Source organism: Chelon labrosus, assembly GCF_963514085.1.
Source record: "Chelon labrosus genome assembly, chromosome: 13".
Taxonomy (NCBI): Eukaryota; Metazoa; Chordata; class Actinopteri; order Mugiliformes; family Mugilidae; genus Chelon; species Chelon labrosus.
The window spans coordinates 23636661-23657076 of record NC_140346.1 but is presented as its reverse complement, the minus strand read 5'-3'; the positions used below and the strand labels follow the sequence as shown (position 1 = coordinate 23657076).

The following is a 20416-nucleotide window of genomic DNA, read 5'->3' as shown; positions in this document are numbered from 1 at the left end:
TTTTAAGTTCTGCTATCTGTCTGGAATTAAATTAGAGGAAGGTTAGTGCAAATAATATGAAAGACTGTCTTTGTGCAGAAGTCAGTCTCCAGGCTACTCGCAGCGTGCTACACTGGTGTGTATGTACAGCATGCATGTCTGTGTGAGTTTGCCTTCCCCTGCTCCGCCATCACAGTCGTAATGAGAAGCTGCCACTGCTGGAACACTTTCCACTTGGTGATAATACAGTTCACAGAGGGAGAGCAGGGAGACATAAAGTCGCCTGCAGGTAAAAAGAAAAAGTTTAACTGCAGAAATGTTCAACTATAGCAAGTATTGACTAAACTTTTCTTAGTAAGACGTATTTTACAGCTACAGCTATGTTAATACTACCGACTCCTGAATGTTGTCACTGCATTTGTCTAATACGATTTCACAATGAACCACATGCCTTTATTTTGTTTTGGCAGCGCTAAAAGTCAGTTTTAAAATACATTTCTTGATTGATGATAACAAGAGCGGTCATTAAACTCTGCATGCATTCACTCCATTGATGTCAGATGTTTCTCAGCAAGACAGCGGGGCCCCTGTGTTGTTCTCGTGTTTATGAGCTCTAAATGTGAAGTGACAAGAGTTTAATAACTTTCAGAGCATTCGGTGATTGACAACAACATGAAGCCGGGGACGTGGCTCCGGCACCGCGAGAAATGAAAGCGCAGCTCCTCTTGGGAGACGAGGAAATGTCACAGACATCGTCTCCTTTCCTAGACGGAGCAGAAAAATACCCCAAGGAGGTTTCTTGAGTTCCAACTTCTGAAGGAAGCTGCTACCCGTATGATAGCTTGGCCTCCTTATGAAGCTCCTTGATGAGATAGTCAAGGTACAGCACGTGGGTAATAAATCAGCCTCACTATGTCAGATGAGAGTTTAATTTTTTTTTAATATCCATTAAAATTGAGTATTAGCAGTGGCCAATAGGGATGTTGCTTTATCCTTTGTTGGGGCCATAAACACATAAATCTGTGGAACTTGAGATCCATTCTACTCCATATTAAAACACATATGGTTGCCATATATTGGCACAGCACACATTTCGAGGCAATTGTCATTCTCTTCAGCTGTCGTTGCATCTTCAGACAACTCCTACAAGCCCTGTGGTGCATTGCAAGTTGCAGCTGATTTACACTTCCCTTTTGCATAGGATGGTGGCACCAAAGTTCAGCAATAGCCTGGTCCGCCTCGCTGCAGTCGGTGTGGCTCCTTGTAGTGATCACAGCAGCAGCAGCAGCAGCGGCAGTAAAGGAGAGAGGAGCAGGAGGTTGCTCTTCGTCACGTGTTGAATAAATTAGATTTTGGAGACGGACGTCCACCGCTCGGCCCCCACATCGTTTGGCTTCAGTTGGCGTACTGCAGCAGTGTGTCTGCGACCAGACAGGCAGGCAGGCAGGCAAGCAGGCAGGCAGAGGACGCCGATAAGTTGATAACGTCCACTAGGAGAGGACAATCGGAAACTTTTACCCAAGTTTGCATTGTTACTTTGAACGTTTTCGTCTCACAAGGAATGGGAAACAAATAAACTAATTGCGTGCAACGGGGGAGAATCTCCAGAATCACTGGCAAAGAATAGCTACACGATTTTTTTTTTTTGGTCCCCCCCTGAGATGGATGTAACTTTTACTGTGTACTTCGTCTTCATAGAGGAATACTGAGAAGAATTTAAATCTTGAAACTCGGCTGAATCATCTTAAAAACCACGGGAGAGGAACAGATGAATGTGAGTATCCATCACAGCAAACATCGCCTCACTTCGCAAGTAACCTGGTGTGGTGTAAAACTGTCCACCAGATTATCACTCACCTCCTTTCTTTACAGCTTATCCACATACTCTGGCTGTTTTTGGTGATTTTAGCGGAGGGGCATGTGTAAAACCCTTTGACTTTAGATGTTTGGTACTTTTTACGCACACCGATATCCATCTAGTGTCCTGCTCCGCCTTCACTCACGAAGGCTCACACGTTCACCTTTAAAAGTTTTAATATTATTTAAAACCTTAGTCAGAGTTAAAGTAAAGGAAGTGGCCACAGCAGTGATCATTTTGGAATCTGCAATCAAAGTAATTGCGGTTTCATTTTTCTTGAGTAGTCGTTTTTTATGTACCAGCTACTGCACCGATAATCCCTGCGCACAAACTATGAAGAGCGGCCAAAGGAAAAAAAAATATTAAAAATTAACAGCCTATTTTGTCGCACCTTATTAAAGCCCCCCTGAGATGCAAGACATTCCTCTCAAATTGGTCAACCTATGGAGTTATTGTATTCTTCTCCGAGTGCTGCTGCTCCTGCCGCTGCGCCTTTTTTTTTCTTTGCCTCCCTCTCACTCCAGTTGAACACATACCAAATGATTACCCACATGTCAGCGCAGTTATTGTGATGGCAGACTTGTGTGCACTGACCGTGAATAGGTGTTCCTTTCCCTCAATTAATAAATTAATTAAGTCCCCGCTGGGTTCCATCACCGCGCGCTTAAGCTGTGGGTGTGATGGTTGCCATGGTGCAGCCGCGTAATTATGCAGCATTTATTTTTTTTATTTTTTAACTTTAGATACCGCGACGACTCCAAGCTCCTCCTTTCACAGTTTTTCATTTATTTATTTATTTTTTTCCCTTTTTTTTTTTAAATTTTTTTTATTTTTTCTTCAAGCAGCACTCATCAGCTTGAGGGAAAACAAGTCCTGCTTTTGGTTGAATTTCTGTTTAAGTTGCGGCTGCCAGTTTATGACAGAGTATTTAATACTTAAATAAACATAATATGTGGCTAACAGACCAGCACTGGCTAAGACTTTAGACATATGTGTATTGTAGTACATCTGTTTCTATACACTTTCTCTGTTGCAGCTCCTCTTGGTCTAGAACATCACCCAAGTAAAACTTATAATTCACAGAGAAAGCCAACAAACAAACAAACAGAAAGCATCACCGCTGGATAAAACCAGAAGTTCACCCACTTCTTACAACAATCCAAGAACTGTGTCATAAATCCTTGGTGCAGTGCATGATGTAATCGCTTCACTAGCCTGGTGCATATGCTCTTGATGAAGCCAGCGTTCAAGATTATATATAAAAAAAGAATGAAAAACAAAATATGTTTTCCGCATTAAGGCCACGCCAACACCACCCAGAGAGTCGCTTGTTGTCTAGCGTGTCTGAAAATTGCCTGGCTGCGGTTTTACTCATCTCCTCGCAATGCCGTCACCAGTAAAATAAGGATACGTCAGCCGCAGCCTTTGAGGGTGTTCTGCCAGGAGGCTGTCACCTCTGGAGTTTTCCATTTATGACTAGTTTTAGAGTCCTAATCAGAGCTGTTCTGTTCAGAAGTCAAAATGCATGTGACAGTTCACACTTGAGGTGAACTTTTACCTTAGTCGTAGCGCCGTGGTTGTTACTTCTCGCACCCCTGCTACTGTAACTCGATGCACATGTGTTTTTAATGATGCAATCACTAGTGCTGCCAGCGCAATGTCAGACGGTGTCATCTTCAAAGATATTAGGTGTGTGTGTGTGTTTTTTTTTTATCCAGAACATCTTACACAAACAGCTCAACCAACCCATGCTGCTCTTGCTGTGGGAAAGAGGCGATCCTTCTTGTCATGGACCCTCAGAACACCGTGTGATAAAAGAAGTCAGCATGCTTTCCCTGTACCGTGTTTGTTATGGCCGTGAAGTGCAATATGTATTTGAGGCCAGTGATGGCTTTTCCTGGCCCTTTTTTTTTTTCACGTGCCCGGGGAGTGGAGTATCAAAGCCTAATGCAGGGCACAGAAACGCGGCACTTAGTCTGGCAAACATTCAGAGCGTTTTAGTTTGCTTTGTGCTAAGCCTGTCATCCTCATGTCCAGTCAATCTGCAGTTCTGTCTGTGGTTTCAATTACGGCTCCATTGAGCCTCAGGCAGGCTGGCATGTTCTCGAGACCGCAGAAGTTTTCTTTGAGTTAACTGGAATCATGACATGGAATTAGAAGCTCATTTTACGTGGGCCGTCACCATAGTTGTCCCTCTTGGCCTGTTGGTGGTGCAAATGGTTTGGTTGTGCTAATTAAAGTCGTGCAGCTGAGGTACCGCCTTTGGTTGTTTTGGTGACTGGAGACGGTTTTAACCCAGATTTGGGCTGTGTCACTGTTGATCAGAAACTCAGGTTAGGTATGTTGTTGTTTAACAATCATTCAGTACAAAGGCAGTTCTTAAGATATGTATTTCAGGTGAAGTGATATGACTCGGCAGTGTGACAGTCACTTCTGCCAGGGATATAGCCAGGGATGCTCATTTCTGTCACACTAGCAAAGTCCTGAAATCGACTGTATTCAAACAGAGGTTTCATTCTGTATGTAAATCCTGTAAACCTTGGATTTGGTCGGTTGACTTGGTTGGAAACTGGGTCAGTGTTGTAGTTACTGTAACAATAAGGCGTACATGATGTGTTACACAACTGGTGGTTTGAGAACAATTACCTCAACAAAGTTACAGTGATCTGCTTATTTAATATTATGTTGGTTTTGCTGAAGGTCCATGGAGGTTAATCCTCCATGTTTAAGAAGTTTGAATCCAAACCACAATGGAATTGTGGATCCAAAATGCAATAGCTTTCAACTTTCAGCTGCTTTTACAAACCATTTTTTTCCCCCAGCTGTGCCTTTTTATATATTTTGTAAACTTCCTAGCTTTAAAATGCAGAAAATTTCACATTTCTAAACCACATATCCAACTTAAACTGGTGTTGTGCAATTAGCTTACCCAACTACAGTATGTCTGCTATATCCATTACGCTGTGCGGCTCTGCAGAGGTCCTCCACTGTAGCTCGACCAGAAAGAACATTATTTCAGTTGTGGCCTTTGGTCAAAGATTCTGGCCTTGAAAAGCTATCCTTTGTGCTTTGGAGAGAGCTTTGTAAAAGTTCATCCCCAGTGTTGCAGTAAAGTAAATCAATACTGAGACTTTAAAGCTCAAGTGCTGTCAAGATTTTCAGCCTGTCATGTCATGTGCTTTTTTCTTTCTTTTCTTTTTTTTTGCCAAGAACTGCACTCACAAAACAACTTGAAGCATGGTATGTGATGGTGAATTTGTAGTTCTTGTCCTTTGTATTCTTGCCATTTGCAGTTATCATGGTCCCCGAGAAAGCAATTTAAATTAGAAATGGATCGGTCCATTACTTAACTGTTGAATAATTCTGGAGTTGTTGCTGAAACTCACGTCATATTACACAACAAGATGCTCCGAGATTGCTCACTACCTACACTGAGTTGAATTCTAACCAATTTATGACGTTAAAGTTAGCATCGTCAGTGTTGTGGGCTCTGAATCACGGCAGACTGAAATTAGCCCTGGAATCTTGTGTGCTTATGGCCAACTTCCAGCAGACCTCAATTACAATGCTGCAGAGCCAGAAAAAGGGAAAGAGGTAGACTGCATGGAGCCCTTCGATTCTGCTGCACTGCTCTGTCACTCAAACACACTGTTACCACCGTGGCTGAGACAGATCGCCACACAGCGTTCAGGGACACATGGGATGCATTTAGTGTGCACACACACACGCACGGAAACACACACACGCAGACATGCTCACACACACAGATGCACAGCGACTTGTGAACGTTTCCTTGCAGGTATCAGTTAAACCACTGGGGGGAGCCTTGAAGAGCTTTCACCAGAAACTGAAAAGATTGTCAGTCTAATGTGCTTCTGTATACGTTTCCTCAAAATGAAAGCGAAGCTTCCTTTTCCAGCATCTTAAAGCAGTTTTGAATTACACACAGTTAGACAGAACCACAGACAATTGGAAGCTGGTCTTTTTATTTAATGAAAACGACACAATAATTTTCTGTGTGCCAGACACTTGGTGGTTTTGGATTATTCTGCAGATGGTGGCAGTCTTGTTGAACACTTTCCACATTGCTCCACAGTGTCTCAGTCTCAGTTACAGATCCTGCGTCAGTGTCTTTCTATTGCTAGAGTGTCTATTGTTCATGCAAGGAATTCTAATACTATTGCAACTTTTAAATATCAACATTTGAATATTTTTTCACCTCCTCAATTTAACATTCGAGCGCTTTATTCTTGGAAGTTAGCTGGATATGTTTGCCTTGGGAGAGTTTAATATTTTAAATGGTTCTTGGAGGAGTGTTTTTAAACACTCCATGAGAGCTAAATGTGGCGTTAAATATTAAATCTAGGACATCGCCTCCCAGACTTACACGACAGGGTACTGCGCTGGTGGGTAGGCTGGCAAAAATGATTCTCGCACCTTTTGAATTAGAGCTGAATAGCAACAGCAACAAGGCTCCCTGTTTGAGGCGGTATGCTGTGGCCTGTGGTTTTGATGTTTCTTTAGCAAAGGAGAGCTTCTTGGTATGTAGGAAGAACAAGGTGTTGACTTATTAGGTGAACTAAGAAGTGTAGGAAAATGTTATGTGCCGGGCCAACTGTATGTGGTGTGGTTGGGAAGAGGGCCGATAAAACATGTGGGAAAGTGTTTAAGGCATGCACCTATTCTTCTTAAAATAACTTACTATAAAAATAATACACATTTTCAGTCCCGTAAGTTTCAGTTTCTGCTGTTGAGAGGTTTTGATATTGCTCAGCTTTTCTTCTTTATGTGTCTCCAGGTTTAAAGCGGAGGGGCCAAAATGAAGACAGCTGCCAAGGGTTTTGGGAAGTCTATAATGGATCCTTTGCACCGTGATGGTTGGTGGAGCAAAAGGATAGTGCTAATGGTGTATGTGGCCTTGGAGCTTGTAACGGTCCATTCACCCGTAGTTCTGGGGACCCTTGAGCTACAGCTAGACGAGGAACAACCAGCAGGCACAATTGTAGGTGACATCAGTGCAGGACTTCCTCCTGGCATCACAGCATCCTTGTATTTCATCTCAGACCACGAGGGCACGGGCGTGGGCAGTGATTTGGACATAGACGAAAGTACGGGCATTATTAAAACCGCCAAAGTTCTGGACAGAGAATTGAGGGATAGATACAACTTCATTGCAGTCACCATGACAGGTGTGACGGTGGAGGTGACTATCAAGGTGAATGACATAAATGACCACGCCCCGACGTTTCCCAGAAAACGGGCCACGTTTAAGATCCCCGAGCAGACAGCCATCGGTACAAGGTTTCCTCTCGAGCCGGCTGTTGATAGTGATAAAGGCCAGCTTACGACACAGGGTTACCTTATCAAGGACGGAAATGTTGGGGAGGCATTCACCTTGGAGACCAGGAGGGGAAGCAGTGAAGTTCTCTATCTGGATTTGGTGGTCAATGCCATCCTAGACAGAGAGAAAAGATCCACCTATACTTTATCTCTGGAGGCCTTTGATGGTGGTTCCCCCAGAAGGACTGATCAGATGACATTAGACATTGCCGTACAAGATATTAATGACAACGCTCCTGTTTTCAATCAGAGCCGCTACCATGCTATAATATCTGAGAACCTCCAACCAGGAAGCAACATTCTGCAGGTTTTTGCCACGGATGCTGATGAGGGAGACAATGGGATGGTGCTTTATGAAATCAACAGGAGACAAAGTGACCCAGACCGGTACTTTGTCATAGAGTCTCGCACCGGCATCATAACCCTCAACAAGCCGCTGGACTTTGAGATGAGAAGAGTCCATGAGCTGGTGGTGCAGGCGCAAGACAACGCAACCCACCCAGAAGTGACCAATGCCTTTGTCACCATCCACGTCAGAGACTACAATGACAACCAGCCCACGATGACCATCATCTTTCTCAGCGAGGACGGATCTCCTAGAATCTCAGAAGGGGCGCAGCCAGGCCAGTATGTAGCCCGGATCTCAGTCACCGACCCCGATTATGGAGAGTATGCCAACGTCAACGTGTCGCTAGAGGGCGGTGATGGAAAGTTTGCTCTGACAACTAAGGACAGCATCATCTATCTGATGTGTGTGGATCAGATTCTGGACCGAGAGGAGAGAGATACCTATGACCTGAGGGTGATGGCAACAGACTCTGGCACGCCTCCTCTCAGGGCTGAGTCCTCCTTCGTCATTCAAGTGACGGACATCAATGACAACCCTCCTCTATTTGACCACCCAGTGTACAGACAGGTCATCCCTGAAGTTGTATTTCCAGGAAGCTTCGTGTTACAAGTAACAGCTAGAGATAAAGACCAGGGGCCCAATGGGGACATTAGCTACAGCATTATACAAGACCAGAGTGCATACCACAGCTGGTTCAGTATAGACTCCATTACAGGCATTATCACCACTCTCTCCCATTTGGATTATGAAAAGAACCCTAGTCCAAGTATAACCGTGGTGGCCACAGATGGAGGGAAACCACCCCTTTCTTCCACTGCTGTGGTAAACATCCTACTTCAGGATATAAACGACAATGAACCTGTTTTTGAGAAAAACTTCTACAACGTGTCCATCAAGGAGAACACAGCTCCAGGGACCTGCATTCTTGAGGTAAGACACTTTCCTGGAGTTTTAATTTATGGATTGATTGATTCTGTTAGCACTCCCACACTAAGAGGCTGAGCTCATGCAAGAGTTTGCATTCTGGCTGGGGGCACACGGGGGCAATTGCACAGAACATAACAAATGGGAATTTATTAGATAAATAGAAGGGAAGTTTGTCAGAGTTTGTTGACTTGCTTCATTCCTCTATGAAGAGTTATTTTTTAATGGTAATGCTGTTTAAATTGGACAGCCTCAGTGAGGATTTACCTGCAATCTCAGGCCAAGATGATCTCCTCTTTGGCTGTCCTCTCCTTCACCTCTCCAAAGGTTTCCAGGGTAACAGAGGCAGTGTAAAGTCCTCTGTCAGCCCAAGCACAAAGGGGTTTTTCACAAATTCACAGGCAGACAAATTCAGGGCTTTATCCACAGAAATAGATGTCACTTCACTCTCAAAAGGCACCTTAATTAGGCTTGTTGAGCGTGAGAAATAATGGCCAAAGGCGACAATGTGAATTAAAGTTCAGACAAATTACAGCTGCCAGTGTGACAGCAGTCATTTATTTTTTTTTTTTTAATATTGTTTTCTCAAGCTGTCCTTTCCCGTCTTGTCAAATTACAGCAATTACAAAAAGAGATATAATATAATCAGGTGTAAAATTCACTCATGTCATTTCTTGCAAAGCTTGTGCTTATACATGTAAAAGCGAATGGATCAAGGAGTTGAACATGAGTGCGATCCAGATGGAAGGGCCAGCAGACGAGCTCTCAGCCCAGGGTTTGGCTGAAGGAAAGGGAGGCGCAGACCTTACCGCGACACCTGGCTTTAATGTAGAAATAGAAGCTACTTCTTGTGGGAGGTCCCGTAATTATAAATCACAAGGACCGCAAGGATGAGAAAAAGGGGGGGATGTAGTGAAATTGATTATGGAATTTGGAAAGTGGACCAATTTATAATTTAAAAATATATGTTTTGGAGAACTGTAAAGCTGCGATCAGTGTTTCCAGTGCGGGTTGCAGTTCATGCTCTATGAAAAATGTTTTCTTTCAAACTAGAGTTTTGTCTTTCCTCTGCTTCACCCACCTCGCTACCAACACTCAGACAGTTCTTAGAGTATGATCTGCTTGATCAGTGGCACCGTAGACTCCAAGTATAAAGCAGTTCTTCAAAGCCGCTGCTCTCTGGCCTCTCTTGGGCCTCCCTGGATGCTGCAGACGTGTGTTTGGCGGGCCATGTGAGAACAGACTGCTCTTACTTAGGGTGCCAGCTCTACGTCCAAACATCACAGCATGACATCTGATGACTGCCTTTTTTCTCCGTTGGTGAAATTCTCTCCCCTTTTTTTTATTCACGATGCTGTCCAAAAGAAAAATTACAATATGGGTATTGAGACCATTCATTTGGATGTTTGAAGTTGCTTGATTCTTTTTTTTTTTTTTTTTGTCTATACTCTGCAGGTCACAGTTCACGATTATTCTGTGCTGTGCCTGTGGTATTTTGTCACTTTCCGCTACACATCATTTGGTTTATGGACGACTTTCTAATTCAAAGTGCGTGGGGGGGAAAGATAACTAAAAATAAGGACTTAAGCCTATTAACAGCAGTCAGTCTTGTAATTCAATATGTAAGATCTGCAGCAAAGAAAATAGGTCATTTTTCACAGGGGGAAATCAAATACGACATGAAAAACAACATTTTCAAAAGTACGAGCTGCACTGTGGAATGTGTTTCATGAGGCATTACTAACTCCATTCTCCATGATTAGTTTTCCAAGTTTTCTGCATGGTGTGGAGGGCAAATAAAAGTGTTACACCGCAGATCTGGTGTCGTGGGGAAACCACAACGGCAAAATAACTGACCGTATAGTCTTTGCTTATGTTCTCCTGCCCCGTTTCATATATCTGTTTTACTCTGCGCATTGTGATCATGTATTCAGTCAAGACAAAGTGTCACATCGTATTCTGCCGGCACACTCCTCATTGCAAATGCGTGAACTCCTCTTAGATGAAAAAGTAATTACTTACAAGTCATTAAAGCATAGCTTAGATCATATTAGATCAGTTAAGCATAGGGGCTTTTGATTCTTGACACGAATGAAGAAGAGTAATACAAGATGTTGTTAGGAATAATGAAGCTCATGAACCAGCTTTAATAAATCCAAATTCAGTAAAGCAAGGGATAGTTGTCTTGGCTCTGAGAGTAAGCCATTTATTCTCCTATGTGTTATTTTACTTTTCGGTTGCCGATGCCAGAATCGCACACTGGGGAATAATTTACACTTCATATCATTGTGGTTTCTGCTTAATGTGGAGGGTCTCTGCTCAGAATTGCCCCTCTGTCTGTTTTGGAGGTGGAGGTAGGGGGGGTTGTTCTGGCTCCAGCAGAAAGGCGAGAGGGAGTCTCCGGGCAGCGGAGGGGGAAATGAACCCTGACAAGCGTTTGCATGAGCGGCGGAGGTGACACGAGCAGGGGGGCTTCCTCGTCCGTCCGTTGGTCTGGCCCTCTAAAAGCGCTTATCTGATCTCACTTCATTTCTCATTATCTAGGTGTGGGGATAGGCCAGACCTAATTTTTAAGCCCACCTCCCCTATGTTCTTGACAGAATGGGCCGCTTGTCACAACGCCGCAACCCCCTCGGCAACACGAGACCGACGCTGATTGCCGCGATTGGAGGAGCAAACATTTGGGAAACATTTTTTCTTTCTTGAAGTTGTAACTCAAACTGGATTTATCAGTTCCTCCGCTTGCCCAAGTGCTTCCTGTCTCTGCGACGCCTTGGCAACGTTTAAGCTTGTGTAGGATTGTAATGCTTTGGCAATACTATAAACTTTTTATTTTTTTAGATAACTGTAGATGCAAAGTCTTTTCAGCAGTGCAACATCCAGCTATACTCAGACATACTCATTATTTCACACTGAAGTCCTTAAAGGAAGCCTAGTTGAAAGAGGTACCTCAGTGAAGTGGCACTCTGAATCACTTCTCCATTCCTGCCAACATAAAAGCAATCAGTCTACGGGGGGAGAAAGAAAACTCATAATTGCCGTGGATAGAAAGTATGAATGATTGAAGAATGTGTTTCTTTCACACGCTACCCTCAGCTTCCTCAGTCTTTTTGTACTATAGTGACCACCTACTGGTAACCACTAGCGTAACACTGGTACCAGTAGAGCAAACCGTGGAGTCCTCAATTCTGTAATATCCCATAAAAATGGAGATTCTTCTTATCGGGAAATGTTCATAAAGCTTGCTGCACTATAGTCAGGAGTTTGCATTTGCAGAAATTGCTTCTGCTCTCCCCTCCTCTGAGGCTGTATTCTTGAATTACACCTTGCTTGTCACAGTCTATTCTTTTCTTTTTGTGCGTGTTTCCTGTAGAGCAGACTCCAGACTAAATGGAATGTGAGATCTATAGCTGAAATTAGTTTGTCGCTATCGGGGTTATCTGAAAAATAAACTCAATTTTTAAAAACATATTTGACATCTCTTACCGTCGCAGCTCCCGCCCCCCCATTTTCTTTTTGCGGCTGCTCTTAAATGGCCATCACATTTTGCACAATTGCTCAATTTTGACTTTTACCCAAACTAAAGTTCTGCCAAACAGACATGTGAAATGCCGGAGACACCTGATTGCACAATAGCTCTTTCTACATGAAAACTTACATGCCATGTCAAGTAAAGCTTTTCAAATGAGGCTTCAATCTTTTTGAAAATAAGTGAGACTATGTGAGAGATGAGGGAAATTGCCAGTTCCGGACTGGTATTTTGGTACACAAACCATGTTATCAATTCTCACCAGACATTTTTTCTGTGGATGGTTTATTTCAAACGAAATGTTCACTTGTCTGTTTTAATACCAGACTGGCCTGTCTTCCTGTGAGACTGGTTTAGCTTGAGGCCAGCTGACTCTGCTTTTGGTCTCTCTTCTGTTTCTTTTTCCTCCTGCTAACTACCAAGCTTCACTGTGGCGCTGCGGTGTAACTGTATTTTCAGGGAACGGTGAAATTGCAGGAAACTGGATGTGCTACTTAATGTGTTCTTGAATGTAAGACTTCCTTGAACACTTACTCCCGGGCCTTGCAGGGGCAACGAAGCGAACATAAACACCGATGTACATCTGGATAGAATGTGGCTGTTCAGGTCAAAGTTGCCGCGCTCGAGACAGCCGAGCGCGTTTCATTGTGCTGAGACGTCCGTCAGTGAGTCCTTCGACTCTCTTTCTGACAGCACAGGAAGAGGAGAACATTGTGGTGGAGTTTTTTTTATTTTACTGTTATATGGCTGAATCCAGAAGCTGTGAGGAAATTCTGTTCATTAGTGTAAAACCAAATCTCTGGAGGTTTCACGCCAAACTCTGAAACAAGACGGGAGGAGCACCACATTTAAAGTGTAACTACTCCATTGTACTATTGTAGCAGGAGCTGGAACGGAATTTCTTTTCCCCTATTATAATAATTATTATGATTAACCATGTAATTATGTAAAATGTAGCAAAAATGTGCCCGTCATAATTTGTCAGATGTCTTAATCAGCTTTTTTTTGTCCAGTCATGCAAAGCAAAAGAAAGGAACTGACTGGTCATTTCACCAGAAGCAGCAGTGAGTATTACCAGTTCAGTTTTATTCATTGTTCAAAGTCCCGGTGGTGGCAGGTATGACAAATACAAATCCACTGTAAGTGCTGAGTGGTAAAGCAAGCACATATACTTCAGAGCTGTGACACAGCCTCATCGAGTCTTTTCTGTAGAGCAGAAGTTGTAAGTGATAAAAGTTTGCTGGAGGGGATTCCTAGACACATCTGGCAATGAAGAAAGATGGATTTATATATCTCTCATGTGGGACAAAGAAATTTCATTAGTGCAGTCAGCCTGCTGCAGGTGAAGGAGACCTCTCAGCGCTGCTTTTACATTTTCCATGAAAGAGTGAAGTAAAAGGAGACAAAAGAGACAGTGAGAGCAAGAGAGAAAACCGTTGAGGGTTTCCAGAGGGACACTCAGCCTCCGGCAGCTGTGACAAACCTCCGACTCAGCAGATGGATCCAGCTGTTGATCCCTCTTCTAACGTCTATCCTCTGAGTCCGAGGGGCAAGATATCACTCTTCCTGTCTCGATGTCTCGGTTTCTCTCTCGCTCTTTCTGCTCTTCTGACCAGACTTCTTATCTCTTCCCGCTTCCCTTTCCCACACTGCTGCGTCCCTTCTGTGATCCAGTTACACCTCTTCACTTCCCCTCCCGTTTCCCCGCGGAGCGGTGACATGCGGACCCAAGCAGGTGAGAGCAGCACATCTGTCTGTCTGGGGACGCTCTGGCCTCTCTGGAGGGACACAAACAGACTGGCCTGGGGGTCCCAGGCAGACCAGGCCCAGGCTTATCTACTTTGATGATGCAAGAAAGAAGGGCTGTGAATTGCCAGCAGAGTGAGGTCAGACTGCAGGTGTGTGTCTTCACACTCATATTGTCTCAGCGTTGCGTTTAAAGGGAACACTTTCGCTTGACCTTTGTAAACCTAGACAATTATTCACTTTGCCTCCTCCTTAGTGATAAATGATGGGGAGAGGGGTAGACCTTGAGGCTCACTGTGAGAACGGCTGCCAGGCCTTCTGTTCTCACAGCCCGTGGTCCCCCTGCACATGTGCAAGGCAGTTGGCACCGCTAAACAAGCTGGGCATCAGGAAGCATCATCTGCTCATGATATTCATTCTGTTCCAAAGCAAATCTGTGCTAAATCATCCATCCCGTCCCCTGCTGTCCATCAGAAGTCACCAGACTGGAAAGCAGACGCTGAGTGACAGCTTGCCAGGTAACAGAAATCAGCAACCAGGAGACACGATCCCAAACAAACAGCAGCTAATCACTTTTGATATTGTGATAAAAGGGCTCGTGTTAGCCAGCATGTTCAATTGCACATTCATGACAAAAGTGCCTCTTCCTAGAAAAGCGTGCGTATATATATATACACGGCCCCAAAATATCTTAACCGCCGAGCAAATGTCTCCATATCCAGAACTTGACTGTTACAAAGAATGCATCGCTTTCGTCTGCCAGCAACCTCAGTCCCCTTTTGCTCCAGACTTTCTGCTGCGCTGACTGCCAGTTGAAATAACGACTGAGAAGAATGAGCCCAATGCTGAGTGGTGCATTCACTTACAGGGTGTGTGTCTGCCCTCAATTAGGTCAGTTTTGGTTTACAACCAGGTCTGATTAGAGCTGTGAAGATGGCTAAACGCAGAGATTAGTCGATACGTTATCTGCTGGTATGTGTGTGTGTACGACAGACTAATATTTCAAAAGTGAGGTGATAAAACAGGGATAAACATGCGCACTATCTTGTCTAGGTGGTGTTAGTGCAGGATGTTTTGCAGATGCTTGTTAACACTAATGATGTTATGAAATTTTTCAGCTTCTGTGCGGACCCAATTAGTGTTGTGTGTTGAACCTTAACCCTTTTTTGGTGGTGACTCTGAAACGTAGCCGGGCTCTGTGCATCTCCCCGCTCTTCTTTGAATCGTCTTTGAACGGAGAGTTTTTTTGATTAGAATAATTATCATGGAAATATTTTTTCAACAGCACGCATATTATGGTACTCGCACAAATTCTACTGAGTAAGTAGTTTTTCGAGCTTCGTACGAGAGAGCACGACTGAGAGAATGACAAACCGCACGGAGAAGGAGGTTTTTAGGGAGAAAAACTCCACTTTTACATTGTGGTTTGCCAACGTTGTCTGTCTTGGCATCAGACAGCAAGGCTCCCGGTCTTGTGTGTACTGATGCTGCATGGTGGTCCACCCTTGCACTGTTGTTTGCATATCCTGGAGCCTTCACCACATCTGCAAGAAAAAAGCCCCTTGCATCTCTCTGACTTTTGCGATATTGCATCCCCCTGTAGATTAGTAACTTAATAAGCAGACAACTGCATGGCTTACACCGACTCCCTCCGAGTGTTAGGAGGTGATTTAAAGGTTTAGTGTAGGAACTAATTACCGCAGGGTTGTGCATCTCATCAATGGGGCTAATTTGTCTGGCGCTGCAGAATTTATGTTAAGAGTAGTGTGCTGCTTCTTTTCGCCAGTGTGTCGAAAGGCCAAATCTTTGTTTAGATTGTTGTGTATGGCCTGCTGTGAGGGAGCAGTGGGACTCTCCGCTGTAATTAGGCAGAGCTGGTATGCAGGACACGAGATGTGTGATGTGGTATCAAAGCAGACGAACAAAAAGCCAGGGAAGGGGTGTGTGTACGCACATGTTGTGGTGTGGACAAGGATTTAGGGTGGAAGAAGTTCTTTAATCACTGCTTTGGGTTTCTCCCAGAGCTCTGCACAAAAAACATCCAAAGCATCAGCACAGGCCGTCTGGGGCCAAAGTGAAATGATGCACATCACTGGTCTGCACCACTCTTCTATTCCAGCGCAGGTTAAAGCCTGACATGTAGCCAGTCAGATCAAATCAGGGCAGAAGCATACTGAATTGCAGCGCCATGCAATGTGGAGTAAAAAGCACGGCGCTTATAGTTTTATATTTAACTGTGAAAGACCTGAGAACGCTGTACAGAGGGTTGCTTTCAGTCTTTCAGGTGAAAGCTGAGAGGATGTTTTGATTAAATGCCCAGAAAAACCGTGCATTGTCTACAGGGACCTCTGTAAACTCAATTCAAGACTCAAATCGATGCAGACAACGCACCGGTCAATGGAGTAGCCGGCATAATGGTTGATGATTTCAGCAAGTTAATGCATCATCTCCAGGGCTGAAAGCAGACATATGGTTTGAGAACATGTCTGAAACCTGGGTTTGTCTTTATAGAGGAAATTATGCATGATCTTTTTCATCACATCTCTATTTAAACAACAAAAGTCTCTAATCCCCTTATTATTATCTCGTCTTTGAACAACTGTTGCACTAAATCCGCCTGCCCTTCTTTACAAAAACCAAGTGACCTTTTTAAATCACATGTTCTCCCAGTGCTGCTCTCATCATAACAGTAACCACCAGTAGGTTTAGCTTTTGCTTAATATTCGTTGAGGGGCTCGAGTGCAACCTCACTTTCATGTGGCGAGCAGTTATAATCATATGTAATGTCTCTGGAGTGGTATCTCGGCTTGTGCAGATCTTTGATTTGACGCCCGGAGTGAGCTACGGCTTCACCTGCTGCCAATTTTTTACCATCAGCAACATTTCGCTCACAAGCCTTGATTAGCCTAGACCTCGGATATGTTGATTAATGTGGTGATTTGCCTTTTAAATGCGAAGTCACGGCATGCTGGAATAGCACTGCTCCGTCCAAAGATCTGCTGGCGTATAGCTTTCCATTACTACCAAAGGGTTCTCCTACTGGACACTGAGCGGGCTTTGCTCAAGGGCACTTAGTTCGAGGAAGGAGGACTGAACCACTCGAGTCGCATTTTCACTGACATTTTCGCGGTCCGTCGGGAACACAGCTGTCACACTCCCGGCTAACGCGCCTGCTGCTCTAATGTTGTGACGCTCACAGCCTTCTGACAGATCAGTTAACACTCTGAATACTCAAGCAGTTTCATCATCGCTATTAGAACAAAAGCTTTGATTAAAAATAAATAATGTTTTCAGCCCGCGGGGGAAGCCAGTGACCCTCGTTTAAAGATGACATCAGAAAAGTCTCCCGAGCTTCGTCCGATAGATAGACGTGTGATAAGACGGTTGAGAAAAGAGGCTCTTACTTATTGTGCTGCAGGATACATAACACCCTCCATGTTCTCTTCATGGTCATGCTTTAATTTAAAGGCGTCTGGGGAGCTTATAGGATTTTTGAGCATCCTGTAGAGTTCACAGTGGTTCAGTCTGCTGCAGCACAAGTCGTCCTTGTGTCTGAAATTAATGGGAAAAAAAAATAATTCTGATTTAAAACACTGTAAATCCGTGTGCACGCCCAAAGCATTTCATTTAATACTACAATGCAACATTTTAGTGTTTAAGGTTAAGTTCACAAAGCTCTGAATGAGGCATTTTGGTGAGCAATTATGTCCCGAGTATAGCATGACTGTGCAAGGGAAAAAAACTGAAAAAATGAGTCATTCCCGGGTTTAAATCTTAGGCAGTTTCAGTCAGTCCTCTTGTCCTGTCACCATTCCTGTCATCGCTATTACTGCACCATTTTTCTTAAATTTACGGTTGTTTCCTTAAGTTTCTTTTTTTCTTTTTGAACTTCAAACATACTAATTATTCCACAGTCTAAAAGGCTTAGTGGTACCAGTGCAATTTTAATTAAAACAATACCGTGGATTTTTCTTTGATATATTATAATCCTCAATAAGCATTTGCAGTGTTCTCATGGTGTAATGTTTTTGTCTTAACAAGAGGCAGCTTTCTGTTTAGAAGCAATCAGCGACATTTTATGATCGTAAAGTTTCCTTTATTTCTGTCTATTTCTGAAAGGGGCCGCTTCATTTGGGGGGGAGACTCCTCTGAGCCTCCCACCCCCTCCTGCAGCTCTGTAAATGACTTGTAAACAGGCTGTTTAAGTGTGAAGTCACCCTATGCCCTGCTTCCGCTTCTTTATTCATCACGCTGACATGCATAGAACACATAGAATGAGTGTTTTTGCTAAAGAGCCGGGGGAAGGGCACCGGGATTGGGCCGAGCTCTGAAAATTTGTGAGAAGAAATGGGCAGAGAACTTTTTTTATTTTATTTTAACTGAAAAAAACCCATTGTAGCCACACCAGATTAAAATTCTGTTTATAATTAACCAATAACACAATATTATAGTTATGATATTCCTGCTCGTTTAAGTCTCCTGCTTTAGAAATGTTCTTAATGATCTGCAGCTATTTATTATGTATAGTTTATTAGAGTACTGGGATTCTTAAAATGGGAAAAAGTAAAGAAAATGAGCCATAAAGGTGCTGCCGAACAGGAAAAAATAAATAAATAACAGAGCTGAAAATAGTACTAACTGAGAAAAGTGGGAAATGATTGAAATAAATAGGGAACACAGGAGGAGGAAGAGTGAGAAAGAAAGCAGATGCCGCGAGGGAAAAGGAGGCGATTTACCTCATGCGGTGTGCGCGCAAAAGTGGTGTGTATATGAAGCTCAAGCGGTTGGTTAGTTGCCATGGCGACATTGGGAAGCGAGGGAGGGTGGAGGGTGGCGTAAACAAGAAACCCCATCGATTTCATGGGCGAAATCATCATCCCGAAGTGTCTGTTTTTTTTAATTTTTTTTTTCTGCAGGAGAGTAGTTACACGCTAGGACTGTCCTTAAGTTAAACGTGGAGAGGTGAACTCATGAACCTTGGACGCTCAGCTACTCCGCAGCTTGTGCAAACACCGTTCTGTGACTTTTTGTTTTTTCAAGGTAGTGGCCTGTTTAGAGTTGAGCTGTCCTTTTTTTTCCCCTCCAGAGTTCATCACTGTTTCTTTTTGGACTGTCTTGCTGTCTCAGCTATCACAGGACATTATCAACACATCCTAGAGGTCTGGGGAACATGTAGCCGGGTCTGAGGATGTTTGTTTGGAGATAGAAACACCATGATCCCTTGGCTGGAGAAGGTACATTTATCCTGGTGTATAAACACATGCTATAAACTCAGCTATCGGATGAATCTATATTGTATATCAGTCGAGGTTTTCATTTGGAGGGAGAATCTTGGGGGTAACGGAGGATTGAATATGTTTATTCAACATGTTCGCCCTCGTCAACCCCCCACCCTCACATGTTGTCAGTGGCTGGGCCTCTGCATCCGTCATGAAGGACACACACACGGGGGAGAGTTCACGAGGCCTCCTCTCTTGAAAACCCCATCCACGCTCAGACGTTTTTGTCCCTGCTTTTTGTCTCGCTGCAGCAACCTTCCTTTGCTCAGTCCCTCCCAGCTCTCCTGGGCTCTGATAATAGATCGGGGGCACCCTAATGAAGTGCCAGCCCGATTAGATTCAATTTGCAGTTCTTTTTCCTACACCAGAGGGACGAGTTATCAGTCTCGAAAACACTTCCCCTCCTGAAGCAGACTTGTCCCACACCTATATCCCCCTGTTGCCAGAGGCTGTCAGATTGTTGCTAACGTCGAGCTTTTATCTCCCACAATTTAGCCATGGGAAGAAACAAATACAAATCTCTTATCTCAGACGCCCAAAGCCTACTCGGGCGCTGTAGACAACAATGTAAACACTGAAGGAGGGCTTCCATTGGACCGCAGGATGTCCGTTTTTCTGAATCTCAAATTGAGTGAAACAGTTGAAAAGCTACTGTTCCTGTGTTATCAGTGCAATTCAGTACTTGTGGGTGCATAGAAGTAAGTCTTTCTGACTAGTAAATATTATTTTTCTGCATGACACAAAACCTAAACCGTATCTATGGGATATACTTAAAGAAAATATTTGTTATGCAGCACTTTGCATGTTCATTCCACAGTCTAGGAAGGTGGGGAAAGCTGCAGTATTTAGCTAGGGGATGGTTCGGTAGTAGAAGGTGCATCTTGATGAGCCCAAAGCTCACAACAATAACAGATATTTGTCCTGAATATAGACGAGACAATCCCTCAATCTCCATCAGAGCCATTCAGAGGGACCAGTGGGATCTGCAAGCAATCAATAACCTAATTGACTCAATTCTTCTGCGTGTGCTTGTGACCGAGTTGGAGCAATAACACTGGTCTGTTAATGATAGCATACGACAGGGCAAGTGCTTAAAGATGGGTGCTTAGACAATGAATTAGATTAAGTTAATACACACTTGAGCGCTGTCGTAGAGAGACGCCAGCAACTAGTCTGAAATGCGTCTGACATCTGTAGAGGTTGAAGTGTATTTATGACCACATCACTGCGGTGCAAGGCTGTGCAAAAAGCAGCCCCAATAAAAAAAATAAACAGATAGTAGTACAAAAAGCAGATATCTAATATTAATACAGATAATATACATATAGAATATTTACACATACATAATATAGTATATAACCCAGTAAAGAAAATGCACATTGTATTTTGGTTGTAACATAACAGTACACATA

The 20416-nt window shown here is 43.6% G+C and overlaps 1 protein-coding gene across 1 annotated transcript in view; it reads left to right on the top strand.

Moving 5' to 3' along the window:
• The first annotated feature begins 1728 nt into the window (after window positions 1–1728).
• The window catches only part of LOC311498455 (protocadherin-16-like), a 76735-nt gene continuing 58047 nt past the window's right edge, over window positions 1729–20416 (top strand). The window contains exons 1-2 of the mRNA XM_084559054.1: window positions 1729–1753; window positions 6636–8456. Coding sequence (XP_084415180.1) covers window positions 6657–8456 — 1800 coding nt within the window. The 5' untranslated portion in view covers window positions 1729–1753; window positions 6636–6656. The remainder of the gene's footprint in view (window positions 1754–6635; window positions 8457–20416) is intronic.